Here is a 14,765-nt window from a genome sequence, read left to right as displayed (position 1 = left end):
CACACACACACACTCTCACACACACACTCTCTCTCACACACACACACACACGAACACACAAATTAATTTTTTATTATTTTATTATTTAGTGCTTCAATTTATTTAAAAAAGTATTTTGTTTAATTTAAAAAATGATTTTAAACAACAGAGTTGCTGTACTATTGAAACACTGAAATAATGCATTACCGTACACAAAAAATGTAATTATGTCATTACAAACTTTTGTAGATTCATTAATATTTGCTTTCATTTTCAACACAATTTAAATGCATTCATTTATTTACTTATTTATATTTGAAGAATTCATTTGCAAAAACAGATAAGTCAATTTTTAACAATTTTCAAAAACCATGTTTTTTCATTGTGCATTTCCATCAATCTCAATCAAACTGCAGCTGGGTTATTTTGATTAGGTACAAAAATACAGCTAACTAACACAATTAAAAAACGATTTCTGAAAATGAAAAATGAAAAAAATTAAATTCTGTTTTTGCAAATGAACTCTTCCTTTATTTATATATGTGTTTATAGTTGTAATCTAAACACAATGACACGTGAAGCAGTCATCCTCTGAGATCTCCTGTGTGTCTCAGGAGGAGCCGTACGTCATGTTTAAGAAGTCGGATAAACCTCTGTACGGGAACGACCGCTTCGAGGGATTCTGCGTGGATCTGCTGCGGGAGCTTTCGGGAATCCTGGGCTTCCGTTACGAGATGCGGTTAGTGGAGGACGGTAAATACGGAGCGTTTGAGGAGAGTACGGGCCAGTGGAACGGCATGGTGCGCGAGCTCATGGACCACGTGAGTGCTTTATATGCCATTACTGCATTTCTTCATTCTGCATCTTCAATTGGCTTTTAGTTTTAGTTACATTTTTGCTCATTTTCTTATGTGTTTTTATCATTTTTACTATATGTGTCCCTGCAGCACAAAAGCAGTGTTGAGTCGCTGGGGGATATTTGTAGCAATAGCCAACAATACATTGTATGGGTCACAATTATACATTTCTCTTTAATGACAAAAATCATTAGGATATTAAGTAAAGATCATGTTCCATGAAGATATTTTGTAAATGTCCTACCGTAAATATATCAAAACTTAATGTTTGATTAGTAATATGCATTGCTAAGAACTTCATCTGAACAACTTTAAAGATGATTTTCTCAATATTTAGATTTTTTTGCACCATAAAGACAGTCACTTGCTTCATTACTGAATGGAATCAACTATTTGAACAAATCAAGTGAGTGAATGATTCAGTAATCAAATCAGCCATTTGAACAAATCGGTTGAATAAATTATTCAGTGACTCACTTATTAAGACACTGATTCGCCGCCACCTACTGGTGCTTTTACTTTTATATTTAAAGCATTTAAAAAATTTTTCATGTTCATTTAAAAAACACTATTTGTCATATCATGATTTATGCAATGTTGAATCAAAATATTTTTCTAAAGCAATTTTTTTGTAATGTCTAATTGATGCTTTTCTCATTTAACACAATATTGACTTTAAATGATCTTTTGCAGAGTAATTAATTAATCATGAAATTAATTTAGTGCTGTCAAGCGATTAATCGCATACAAAATAAAAGTTTTTGTTTGCATAATATATCTATGTGTACTGTGTATATTTATTATGTATATATAAATACACACACATACAGTATATATTTTGAAAATATTTACATAATTTATATTATAAATAAATACATTTTAATATACAAACATCAAATTTTTCTGAAATATATACTGTATGTGTGTGTATTAATATATACATAATAAATATACACAGCACACATGCATGCATTATGTAAAGAAAAACGTTTGTTTTGGATGCGATTAATCGCGATATAACTTTAATGGCTTGACAGCCCTAATGTGAATACATGTCAACTTGTTCAATTTAAAGTCTAGAGGAGTCACAAATGATTCAGAGTTGACGAACTGATTCATTTGAATCTTTTGGCCGGTTATGCAGCTAAAAAGCGTCACCTGACGGATCTGTGTGTGCTGATTGGTCTGTTGTGTTGGTGATTGACAGAAAGCAGACCTGGCCGTGGCTCCGCTGACCATCACATACGTGCGAGAGAAGGTGATTGACTTCTCCAAACCCTTCATGACCCTGGGCATCAGCATCCTCTACCGCAAACCCAACGGCACCAACCCCGGCGTCTTCTCCTTCCTCAACCCTCTGTCCCCTGATATCTGGATGTATATTCTACTGGCTTGCTTGGGTGTCAGTTGTGTGCTGTTTGTCATAGCCAGGTAACATGTGACCTTCACGTGCGTTTAACCACACGTCTGTCTTCATCCTCGCTCTCAGGAAACGGGGCCATTTGTGCCTGAAAATCTCTGCAATTTAATAAAATTATAATAAGAAAAAAATGAACAACCCATAACATTTTCATAACTCTCTCATAACTTTGCGCACTAAATTTGTGTTTAATATAGTAAAAATTATTCTTTAGTACTGCTAGTATTATTGCACTAAATACTTTTCTTATCCAAAGCAATTTATAACAGAGGAGCGTAAGCAATATATATATATATATATATATATATATACACGTTTTTAGCAATATTAAATTTGAGAGTTTAACAGCTGAGCCCAAGCCTCCTTTACCAATTCCAAAACGTCACTTTAGAACTAGTAACGAAGGAACGTCGAGTTGTTTCATTGAAAGCTTAGTGTAGTAAAAGCAGTGTACAATGTAGAGCATTATGAGAGAGAGAGATTGACTAAGCGAGTGTGATTACCTGCATCTGATACAGCATTCGTTCTTCAGCTCAATCTCATATTCACAATAAAACATTAGTTTGAATGTCCGCTGAGGAAAGCGATATCTTTGTCGTACTATCCTTTCATCGGTTAAAGGTGATTTCCGATCACCACACTGCATCTTACAAGCTGTTGTTTAAAGTAAAAATAGCTTGCTTGTTTACAACCCTGTTTCAGTCTCTTTCAATATAAAAGTCTTTACTGCGGACTCACACATAAAACATCTGTTGTCGCCATCTAACGGCAGAACAATGTAACTAAAAACAGACCGCTTCTCAATACCAAATACTAATATAAAATAATTGTGTGTAACCATTTAAATAAAAAAATATTATTTTTTGAAAAATAATATTTAATAAACAACAACAGCCATCATAAAAGTTGCTAGGCAATTCAGTCAAAAGTACAAAGGCAGCGCTCTGATATACAGTATTAAAGATATATAAAATATAACGTGATGAGATTTTGCTCTCAGCCAAAACTATTAGCTCTGGTACAAATAACAGATTAATGAGACCAAAGTAACCCCGAAACTAATTATATCTCATGTTTAACAACTATAGAGACAACAGAGCCAGCGGCAGGTTCCACAAGATCTGGCCGAGGTCAGGCTGCTCTCAAAAAATTCAATATTTGCAAAATAGAAGTAAAATTGCACCACATTACTTACAGCCAATAGATTTGTATTTAGTGGCAAGAAACTAATCTGTAAAAACACAATTCCGATTATCACTTTTTCCTTCCACATTGAGCTTGAAATATTGAGCGTGAGTGTAAATATAATAAAATGCAATTTTCAATAAAAGCAAGAATTTATTGTGCATTAAAATGCAGTGTCTGAGAGCATGCGATAGGCAGATATTCTGAGGGAATTAATAAAATGTTTATTTTTCACAATTAAAAACGGTGTCAAATCTATCAAGCAATATGATTAGATTCAGTATGCTGGGAATTCTCCAGAATAGAGAGACGAATGGCAGCGTTTCCTGATCGTGTGTTTCTGTCGTCTGATGGTGATGTTCTGTTGAAGCCCTCTGGATATCCCATAATTACTTTCTCCGTCATCCTCTCTAATATCTGTCTCACTGTAATATCTCTCTGTCCTGCTGTAATATCTCTCTCAGCGTTTATGGCCACGTCTCACAGGAGTCTCCAGACTCAGCTGTATTAATTGGAAATCCTCTGAAATCAATCAGGCTCTGAATCAGACGAACAAGTGCTGACGTAAAGCGTTTGTTAAAGCTCGGTGTCGATGTTTAATGTTACCGGCCACATGATACGCAAGAAAAGCCACGACTGTCACCTAAGTTAGATTGGAATATGCATAGTGAGGCATTCTGGGTAAGTGTTCTGGATGATATCAGCGCAATCATGTGCAGTCGCTGGGTTTCCACTCACGGTGTCTTCTTCTGCTCTATAATTGGTATATTGACATTTCAACTGCGGTATTGATTAGAAAAGCCCCAATTTACCTCTAAACACACAGAAGAGATTTCACAAATCCCAGAATGCACAGAGAGATGTTCCTCGAGCTCTACACAAACACACACATGCGGTCGGCTTTATTTAGCATTCAATAATCAGTCACATACATTTATATACACTTGATTTGTCACATTGAAATAATGCAAAATATCACATATTTGATATTCACTTTATGGCATAACATTGATTTATATAATTCAGAATTTTCTTTTTCTTATTATTTTTCTTTATTTAAAAACAAACCTTCTTTATTGGCATCTATGACTCCATGAAGAACCTTTAACATCCACTGAGAACCTTTTATTGCACAAATAGAAAAAGGCTCATTAGGTTATTAAAATGAAAACTAAAATATATATATTTTAAAAAATCAATATTATTGCACCATGCCAGATTATTTACATTTAGTGGCAAACAATTCTACCACCCAGCATTATTTAGTCAATATTTTATATTTTGTGGCAAGAAAACTAATATATATATATATATATATATATATATGAAATATCAATATTATTGCACCATGATACATTATTTAAATTTAGTGGCAAGAAAATATATATAGAATATAAATACAATTTTACCACATGGCATTATTTAGTCAATATTGTATATTTAGTGGCAAGAAAACTAAAATATACAGTATATAAAATATCAATGTCATTGCACCACACCTTGTTATTTATAGTCTATATTTTTATATTTAGTGGCAAGAACAATAAAATATTAGTAAAATCTAAATAAAATTGCAACACACCACATTATTTACAGTCAAATATTTTTATATTGACTGGCAAGGAAATTAAATGCATATAAAATACAAATATTATTGCAACATGCCACATTACAGTCAATATTTTTATATATTTTTCTATTTGGTGACAAGAAAATTAAATATATATATAGCTCAAATATGTACCTAAGTATTGGTGAATTTCACCTAAATTTTTACCATATTTTTAAGAGTGCAGGAAAGATCCCAGATGTCCAATATAGTCTCAAACTTTCAGTATAAACAGATTTGATTGGGTTGCTGTAATCGGAGGCGTTCAGACTGAAGCATTCGGTTCACATTCAGTACAAACACACAGACTCCGCGCACTCGCGCGCACACACGTATAACAAGAACACCTTAAAATAAAGTGTTACCAACTTTTTTATCATGGGCATTAATATGTATTGAAATCTAAAGATGCAAATAGATAAAGTGCAATAAAATAAACACTGTATTTTAGTCTGAAAGAAACAGGACCAAAAACTGGCCAGTGCATGAAAACACAGCAGTTTTGCGTGTAATGTCTTGCTTTTAGTGCTTTAATGTTTGCTCTCAGTGTTGATGAGTATGTGTGTGTGTGTGTGTGTGTGTGAGAGGAGAGTGTGTGTGTGTGTGTGAGAGAGAGTGTGTGTGTGTTTGTGGCAATAAATGCATCAGTCTATGCTCTCTCTGTGCGCTCAGGTTCAGTCCGTACGAGTGGTATAACCCTCACCCCTGTAACCCAGACTCAGACGTGGTGGAGAATAACTTCACGCTGCTCAACAGCTTCTGGTTCGGGGTCGGCGCTCTCATGCGTCAAGGTGAGCTCGTTAGCGTCTCAGTGTCATGCCTTGTCCAAGTACATACACCTTTCCAATGCATGTTAAATATTAATATAATAATTAGATAGTACATATAATTTGGTGGAAAAACAAAGTGTTGCAGTGTTTAATCGGTGCAAAGATGAGCAGTGGTGATATTTATGTTGCAACCATTTTTCTTTTATGCCAAAAATCATTAGGATATTAAGTAAAGATCATGTTTCATGAAGATATTTTGTAAATCTCCTACCGTAAATATATCAAAACTTAATGTTTGATTAGTAATATGCATTGCTAAGAACTTCATTTGAACAACTTTAAAGATGATTTTCTCAATATTTCGATTTTTTTTTTGCATACTCGGATTCCAGATTTTCTAATAGTTGCATCTCAGACAAATATTGTCCTAATATTGTGTGGGTATTTACAGCACAAAGCTTAAAAGTGAAGAATCTGTAGTACAAAATAATCACATATACATTTTTTTAACAGTACTGTTGTATTTGACAACACAGTATTTCTGTTTATTATTTTAATAATTGCATTTAAAATTAATAATACAATTATTATTATTATTATTACAACTAAAAAGAGGTTTGGGTCCACTTTAAAGTTGTTTATAATAATGTTTATCATATCACAGTTCAAATTGCAATTTAGGATAAAATAATTGCAATATATATATATATATTTTTGGCCAAGTCAAGCCCTATATATACTGTAAATAATTAAAAAATAAAATCAATAAAAATAAAACGCTTCCCAAACAAAGATTTGATTGATTTCATCTTAAGTTTTAAGTGTTTGCCAGCTTGTCATGTGACCATTAACTGGCATCAGAGAAGTGTGAACATATGAATATGTTGTTGAATTATTGAAATATTAACTTAAAAATGTAAATGTTTAATGTCTAAGGCGTTTGGCCGACAAAAATAATCATCAATCCCTGACTACGTGGATTCTTTCACTCAAATAAACATCTCTGGACCGCTCTTGTTGTTATTATTATTTTATATTATCCAAAAACAATAACGAAACAAAAAAATAATATGCTTATTCTAATAAATTTACAAATTAGTTGTCATTAAACTGCTATTTTCTATTTAAAATTTCCTTCACAAATAAATATGAATGAAATAAATATAATTTACACTACCAGTAACAGTAAGATTTTCAGTGTTTTTTAAAGAAGTCTCTTCTGCTCACCAAGCCTGCATTTATTTGATCTAAAGTACAGCAGAAGCAGTAATATTGTGAAATATATTTGCTATTTAAAATAGCTGCTTTCTATTTCAATATATTATAAACTGTAATTTATTTCTGTGATCAAAGCTGTATTTTCAGCATCATTATTATAATAATCAGAAATGTTTCTTGAGCAGCAGATCAGCATATTATACTGATTTCTGAAGATCATGTGACACTGAAGACTGGAGGAATGATGCTGAAAATACAGCTGCGCATCACAGAAATATAATACAGTTTAACACATTCACATAGAAAACAGCTGTTTTAAATAGTAATAATATTTCACAATATATTACTGCTTCTAATAGTTGCATCTCAGACAAATATTGTCCTAATATTGTGTGGGTATTTACAGCACAAAGCTTAAAAGTGAAGAATCTGTAGTACAAAATAATCACATATACATTTTTTTAACAGTACTGTTGTATTTGACAACACAGTATTTCTGTTTATTATTTTAATAATTGCATTTAAAATTAATAATACAATTATTATTATTATTATTACAACTAAAAAGAGGTTTGGGTCCACTTTAAAGTTGTTTATAATAATGTTTATCATATCACAGTTCAAATTGCAATTTAGGATAAAATAATTGCAATATATATATATATATTTTTGGCCAAGTCAAGCCCTATATATACTGTAAATAATTAAAAAATAAAATCAATAAAAATAAAACGCTTCCCAAACAAAGATTTGATTGATTTCATCTTAAGTTTTAAGTGTTTGCCAGCTTGTCATGTGACCATTAACTGGCATCAGAGAAATGTGAACATATGAATATGTTGTTGAATTATTGAAATATTAACTTAAAAATGTAAATGTTTAATGTCTAAGGCGTTTGGCCGACAAAAATAATCATCAATCCCTGAGTACGTGGATTCTTTCACTCAAATAAACATCTCTGGACCGCTCTTGTTGTTATTATTATTTTATATTATCCAAAAACAATAACGAAACAAAAAAATAATATGCTTATTCTAATAAATTTACAAATTAGTTGTCATTAAACTGCTATTTTCTATTTAAAATTTCCTTCACAAATAAATATGAATGAAATAAATATAATTTACACTACCAGTAACAGTAAGATTTTCAGTGTTTTTTAAAGAAGTCTCTTCTGCTCACCAAGCCTGCATTTATTTGATCTAAAGTACAGCAGAAGCAGTAATATTGTGAAATATATTTGCTATTTAAAATAGCTGCTTTCTATTTCAATATATTATAAACTGTAATTTATTTCTGTGATCAAAGCTGTATTTTCAGCATCATTATTATAATAATCAGAAATGTTTCTTGAGCAGCAGATCAGCATATTATACTGATTTCTGAAGATCATGTGACACTGAAGACTGGAGGAATGATGCTGAAAATACAGCTGCGCATCACAGAAATATAATACAGTTTAACACATTCACATAGAAAACAGCTGTTTTAAATAGTAATAATATTTCACAATATTACTGCTGCTGCTGTACTTTAGATCAAATAAATGCAGGCTTGGTGAGCAGAAGAGACTTCTTTAAAAAACACTGAAAATCTTCCTGTTCAGAAACTTTTGAGTGTTAGTGTAAGAGCCGGAAAAAGTGAGTTATCTTGGTCCAGAAGGGTTGAGCTGTGTATTGGTGGTCCTCAGGGTCGGAGCTGATGCCGAAGGCTCTGTCCACGAGGATCGTGGGAGGAATCTGGTGGTTCTTCACCCTCATCATCATCTCGTCCTACACCGCAAACCTGGCCGCCTTCCTGACGGTGGAGCGCATGGAGTCGCCCATCGACTCGGCCGACGATCTGGCCAAACAAACCAAGATCCTGTACGGCGTGGTGGAGGACGGCGCCACCATGACCTTCTTCAAGGTACTGCGGCGTCCTCGATCCGCTGCTCACCTCGGATTTCTACAGCGCTTCATACAGGACAGATGCTTCAAAGCGGCTTCACTGGAACAAAGAGTCAACAGAGTCATTATTCAGAATGATTCAGTTCAGTTCAACAACAGTGCTAATGTAAAATTCATCAATTATTAAACAAATTAACTTTTAGGCTATAAAGCAGCTCTACAGAAGACAATAGAGTCATTATTTAGAATGATTCAGTTTCAGCTATAAAGCCGCTCATTATCCAACTCATAGTTTTGTTCTCATCTGATATCAGTGTATCAGTGCAGTCAAATATATATGTGTCCCTGCAGCACAAAAGCAGTGTTAAGTCGCTGGGGTATATTTGTAGCAATAGCCAACAATACATTGTATGCGTCACAATTATACATTTCTCTTTTATGCCAAAAATCATTAGGATATTAAGTAAAGATCATGTTCCATGAAGATATTTTGTAAATCTCCTACCGTAAATATATCAAAACTTAATGTTTGATTAGTAATATGCATTGCTAAGAACTTCATTTGAACAACTTTAAAGATGATTTTCTCAATATTTAGATTTTTTTGCACCCTCAGATTCCAGATTTTCAAATATTGTCCGATCCTAACAAACCATACATCAATGGAAAGATTATTTATTCAACTTCTTTCAGATGATGCCTAAATCTCAATTTCCATAAATTGACCCTTATGACTGGTTTTGTGCTCCAGGGTCACATATTTCTGATTATTAATAGTCCGGTTGCATCCTAACCTCTCCGTCTCCGCTGCAGAAAACCAAGATCTCGACGTATGATAAGATGTGGGAGTTCATGAACAGCCGGCGTCAGTCTGTGATAGTGAAGAGTGTGGAGGAGGGCATCCATCGCGTGCTGACGTCTGACTATGCCTTCCTGATGGAGTCCACCGCCATCGAGTTCGTCACGCAGCGCAACTGCAACCTGACGCAGATCGGCGGCCTGATCGACTCGAAGGCGTACGGCGTGGGGACGCCCATGGGTACAACACACATCTACATCGTCAGCACTCAAACATTCACGCGCACAGTTGAGGTCAAAAGTTTACACCCCCTTGACAAAAAAAAAAAGCTTTGAGCTTCATAATTTCTAAGTTTCTTATTTAACAAAAAATTGGTAATTGACATTATGCCACTGTTGGGGCCTGATTTGCACTGAAACTAGAATGTGAAATAGTTTGAAGCTGAATGTAAATGGTGTAAACCCTCTGTAGGTCAGTTCAAGTGGACTTTAATGACGGATTTGTGACGCAGCCCTGCTGCTTCTCACCTGTCCCGTGGTTCTCCCTCAGGCTCGCCGTACCGGGACAAGATCACCATCGCCATTCTGCAGCTGCAGGAGGAGGGCAAGCTGCACATGATGAAGGAGAAGTGGTGGAGGGGGAACGGCTGTCCGGAGGAGGAGAGTAAGGAGGCCAGCGCTCTCGGCGTGCAGAACATCGGCGGCATCTTCATCGTCCTCGCCGCCGGCCTGGTGCTGTCTGTGTTCGTGGCCGTCGGCGAGGTGCTGTACAAATCCAGACAGAACGCGCAGATCGAGAAGGTATCAAACGCAAACACCAGAGGTCGCTCGTTCACATCTTTATCGGACAAATACTATAGTACAGTAGGTCTTAAAGTGACAGCAGCCGAATAAACCTGCTGTATCAGTCGCTCTTTTACGTCTTCATCGGACAAACACTATAGTACAGTAGGTCTTAAAGTGACAGCAGCCGAATAAACCTGCTGTATCAGTCGCTCTTTTACGTCTTCATCGGACAAACACTATAGTACAGTAGGTCTTAAAGTGACAGCAGCCGAATAAACCTGCTGTATCAGTCGCTCTTTTACGTCTTCATCGGACAAACACTATAGTACAGTAGGTCTTAAAGTGACAGCAGCCGAATAAACCTGCTGTATCAGTCGCTCTTTTACGTCTTCATCGGACAAACACTATAGTACAGTAGGTCTTAAAGTGACAGCAGCCGAATAAACCTGCTGTATCAGTCGCTCTTTTACGTCTTCATCGGACAAACACTATAGTACAGTAGGTCTTAAAGTGACAGCAGCCGAATAAACCTGCTGTATCAGTCGCTCTTTTACGTCTTCATCGGACAAACACTATAGTACAGTAGGTCTTAAAGTGACAGCAGCCGAATAAACCTGCTGTATCAGTCGCTCTTTTACGTCTTCATCGGACAAACACTATAGTACAGTAGGTCTTAAAGTGACAGCAGCCGAATAAACCTGCTGTATCAGTCGCTCTTTTACGTCTTCATCGGACAAACACTATAGTACAGTAGGTCTTAAAGTGACAGCAGCCGAATAAACCTGCTGTATCAGTCGCTCTTTTACGTCTTCATCGGACAAACACTATAGTACAGTAGGTCTTAAAGTGACAGCAGCCGAATAAACCTGCTGTATCAGTCGCTCTTTTACGTCTTCATCGGACAAACACTATAGTACAGTAGGTCTTAAAGTGACAGCAGCCGAATAAACCTGCTGTATCAGTCGCTCTTTTACGTCTTCATCGGACAAACACTATAGTACAGTAGGTCTTAAAGTGACAGCAGCCGAATAAACCTGCTGTATCAGTCGCTCTTTTACGTCTTCATCGGACAAACACTATAGTACAGTAGGTCTTAAAGTGACAGCAGCCGAATAAACCTGCTGTATCAGTCGCTCTTTTACGTCTTCATCGGACAAACACTATAGTACAGTAGGTCTTAAAGTGACAGCAGCCGAATAAACCTGCTGTATCAGTCGCTCTTTTACGTCTTCATCGGACAAACACTATAGTACAGTAGGTCTTAAAGTGACAGCAGCCGAATAAACCTGCTGTATCAGTCGCTCTTTTACGTCTTCATCGGACAAACACTATAGTACAGTAGGTCTTAAAGTGACAGCAGCCGAATAAACCTGCTGTATCAGTCGCTCTTTTACGTCTTCATCGGACAAACACTATAGTACAGTAGGTCTTAAAGTGACAGCAGCCGAATAAACCTGCTGTATCAGTCGCTCTTTTACGTCTTCATCGGACAAACACTATAGTACAGTAGGTCTTAAAGTGACAGCAGCCGAATAAATCTGCTGGATCAGTCGCTCTTTCACGTCTTTATCGGACAAATACTATAGTACAGTAGGTCTTAAAGTGACAGCAGCCAAACAAATCTGCTGTATCAGTCGCTCTTTCACGTCTTCATCGGACAAACACTATAGTACAGTAGGTCTTAAAGTGTCAGCAGCCAAATAAATCTGCTGTATCAGTCGCTCTTTCACGTCTTTATCGAACAAATACTATAGTACAGTAGGTCTTAAAGTGACAGCAGCCAAATAAACCTGCTGTATCAGTCGCTCTTTCACGTCTTTATCGGACAAATACTATAGTACAGTAGGTCTTAAAGTAACAGCAGCCGAATAAATCTGCTGTATCAGTCGCTCTTTCTTTGTTTCTTTGCGCGCACACACACACACACTCTCTCTCTCACACACGTGCACCACACACACACACACGCGCTAAAAGCGCTCGGCTCGGACTGCACCCAAGTACCAAATTGAGTCCTCTTTCTAGTCTGCTTGAGCAAATGCACAGAATATTATGTACATGTATCCACGTAAACGCGATTAGTTTCCGACCCCCTCTTCATCCCAAACCAAAGCAGGTTCACTTCTTCCAGCCGTAACAGCAGTACTGCTCGGCCCCCTCGCCGTATCGGCTCAAATGCATAAGCATTTGCACTTATTATGAGCTCAACAGTCCTTTCAAGTTCGTCTTTCTCCATTTAAACAAGCGTGTGTTCAAAAAGTAAAGAGATGTTTATATATTACTTAACTGGCCAACGGAGCGAACCAACCCTGTGACGCTCCATAAGCTATAAAAAAACATCCTTTTTTCTTTAAATTGGTTAAATTAATTGTGTTTGTTATATATAATTTTAATTCAAGTGGAAATCACTTTACTAAATAATGTAAACTTGACGGACTGCTTCACTTCCAATTTAAAGTGACAGCAGCCGAATAAACCTAACCATTAATGTTATTAATGAGAAAACCACTCACTGCTTTTGACTGAATCACTTCAGTAGCTTTAAAAAGGATTAATCTATATTTAACTTATACAAATAAATATGTCTGCTTGAAAGAATGAAGAATGTCGGATACAAGATATTATTAAGAATCTATATATAACCACTATATATAACAGCAGTTAAATCTGTATCTGTATTCAATGCTCAAACCTAAATATCATCCATATTAACAGGGTAATGTTTTCTCTTGGAGTATATAATGAGTTTTTATAGAAATGCTTTACAATTGAATTAAACAAAAAAAAAAGAATAAAAACTATATGTACATATTTAAAAAAAATAAAATTAATGAAAACAATAAAATGACTAAAATGTCAACAAAAAAATAAATAAATAAAAAGGGAAAATATTAAAATAAACTCAAAATTCAAAATATTAATAAAAACTAAAAAGACAAACACATAATAACATGACTAAAGCTTTAACTAAGATTAAAATATAAAAAAATATTAAACAATATTAATAAAAACAAAAAAACATGAAATAGATATTAATAAAAACTATAAAGACATATTTAGAAACTACAAAAAAATGACAAAATCACAATGAAATTACTAAAACTTCAAATGAAATGAAAATGAAAAGGTAAAAAATATAAAAAATAAAAACTAATTCAAAATCAAAACTAAATTAAAATATGTATAAAATATATAGACGTATTTTAAAAATTACAAAAAATTACAAACATATAATAAAATGACTATAAGCTTTAACTAAGATTTAAATGAAAGTGGAAAATGAAGGGAAAAAAAACTAATAAAAACAAAAACATTAAAAAAATTTATAGAAACTAGATAGACATATTTAAAAACTACAAAAAATGACAAAAACACAATAAAATATAATAATATAATATTTCAATTATACTAAAATAACACTGGTCATTGGGTTTATTCAATAAACAGTCTAAAATGTTTCGTTAATTGAAAATAAAACAATGAATATAGTTCATCATATAGAACAGCATTCAAAAAACTAAAATGACTATTTGGTTTTAAACCTAACATTTTTAAAGAAGAATAAGTTCTTTTGAGCTTCATTACAATTTGGACATCTGGACATTTATGCCACTGACAGGGCCTGGTTTTCAAGCAGACGTATGTATTTGTATAAATTAGAAAAGACTAGGACTGAAACGAAATCAACTCGTGTCTGTGATTTGCTCTTCTGTGCACAGCGCTCGTTCTGCAGCGTGATGCTGGAGGAGCTCAGGGTGTCTCTGAAATGCCAGCGACAGCGGAAACAGAAACCTCAGCCGCCCGCCATCGTCAAAACAGAGGAGGTGATTAACATGCATACCTTTAACGACAGGAGGCTCCCGGGGAAAGAGACCATGGCGTGACGCCTCTCCTGTGACTCTCGTCCAAATGAAGGACATGAAGATGTTTCCTGTGGAAATCCGGATTCGTGAGAGATTCTGAACTACATCCCTCACAGAGCAGTACTCGACCACTTCTGCTCTCATGTCACGTTGCTTTTCTCTGTTTTCTCTGTTCAATGTTTCAAACCCGTCCGTTTTCCTCATATGCCGCCTTTATTGCTGCCTTCAAGAGCATTGTTCATTTTCTCCATATTCTTCAATAAAGAGTCATGAACTGAACCAGCCCGCTCCACATGAATCACAACATTGCAAACTCTGATTTGAAAATGCATTTGTAATTGGGGGGGGGGGGGGGGGCTGGATTAAATTTTTTTCAGGGTTTTGGTTTTTATAC

General features: G+C 35.1%; 1 protein-coding gene across 1 annotated transcript in view; it reads left to right on the top strand.

Annotated features, from left to right (window-relative positions):
• Window positions 1-14,653, top strand: part of LOC107574533 (glutamate receptor ionotropic, kainate 2) — a 46,454-nt gene extending 31,801 nt beyond the window's left edge. Inside the window, exons 10-16 of the mRNA XM_016260990.1 lie at window positions 594-800; window positions 2,044-2,267; window positions 5,723-5,841; window positions 8,729-8,946; window positions 9,741-9,966; window positions 10,276-10,526; window positions 14,228-14,653. Coding sequence (XP_016116476.1) covers window positions 594-800; window positions 2,044-2,267; window positions 5,723-5,841; window positions 8,729-8,946; window positions 9,741-9,966; window positions 10,276-10,526; window positions 14,228-14,392 — 1,410 coding nt within the window. The 3' untranslated portion in view covers window positions 14,393-14,653. The remainder of the gene's footprint in view (window positions 1-593; window positions 801-2,043; window positions 2,268-5,722; window positions 5,842-8,728; window positions 8,947-9,740; window positions 9,967-10,275; window positions 10,527-14,227) is intronic.
• Window positions 14,654-14,765: the final 112 nt, after the last annotated feature.

Source organism: Sinocyclocheilus grahami, unplaced genomic scaffold (genome assembly GCF_001515645.1).
Source record: "Sinocyclocheilus grahami isolate Dianchi unplaced genomic scaffold, SAMN03320097.WGS_v1.1 scaffold2263.1, whole genome shotgun sequence".
In the NCBI taxonomy this organism is placed as follows: domain Eukaryota; kingdom Metazoa; phylum Chordata; class Actinopteri; order Cypriniformes; family Cyprinidae; genus Sinocyclocheilus; species Sinocyclocheilus grahami.
Note: the sequence above shows the minus strand (reverse complement) of the source record. Positions and strands in the feature narration are given on the sequence as shown.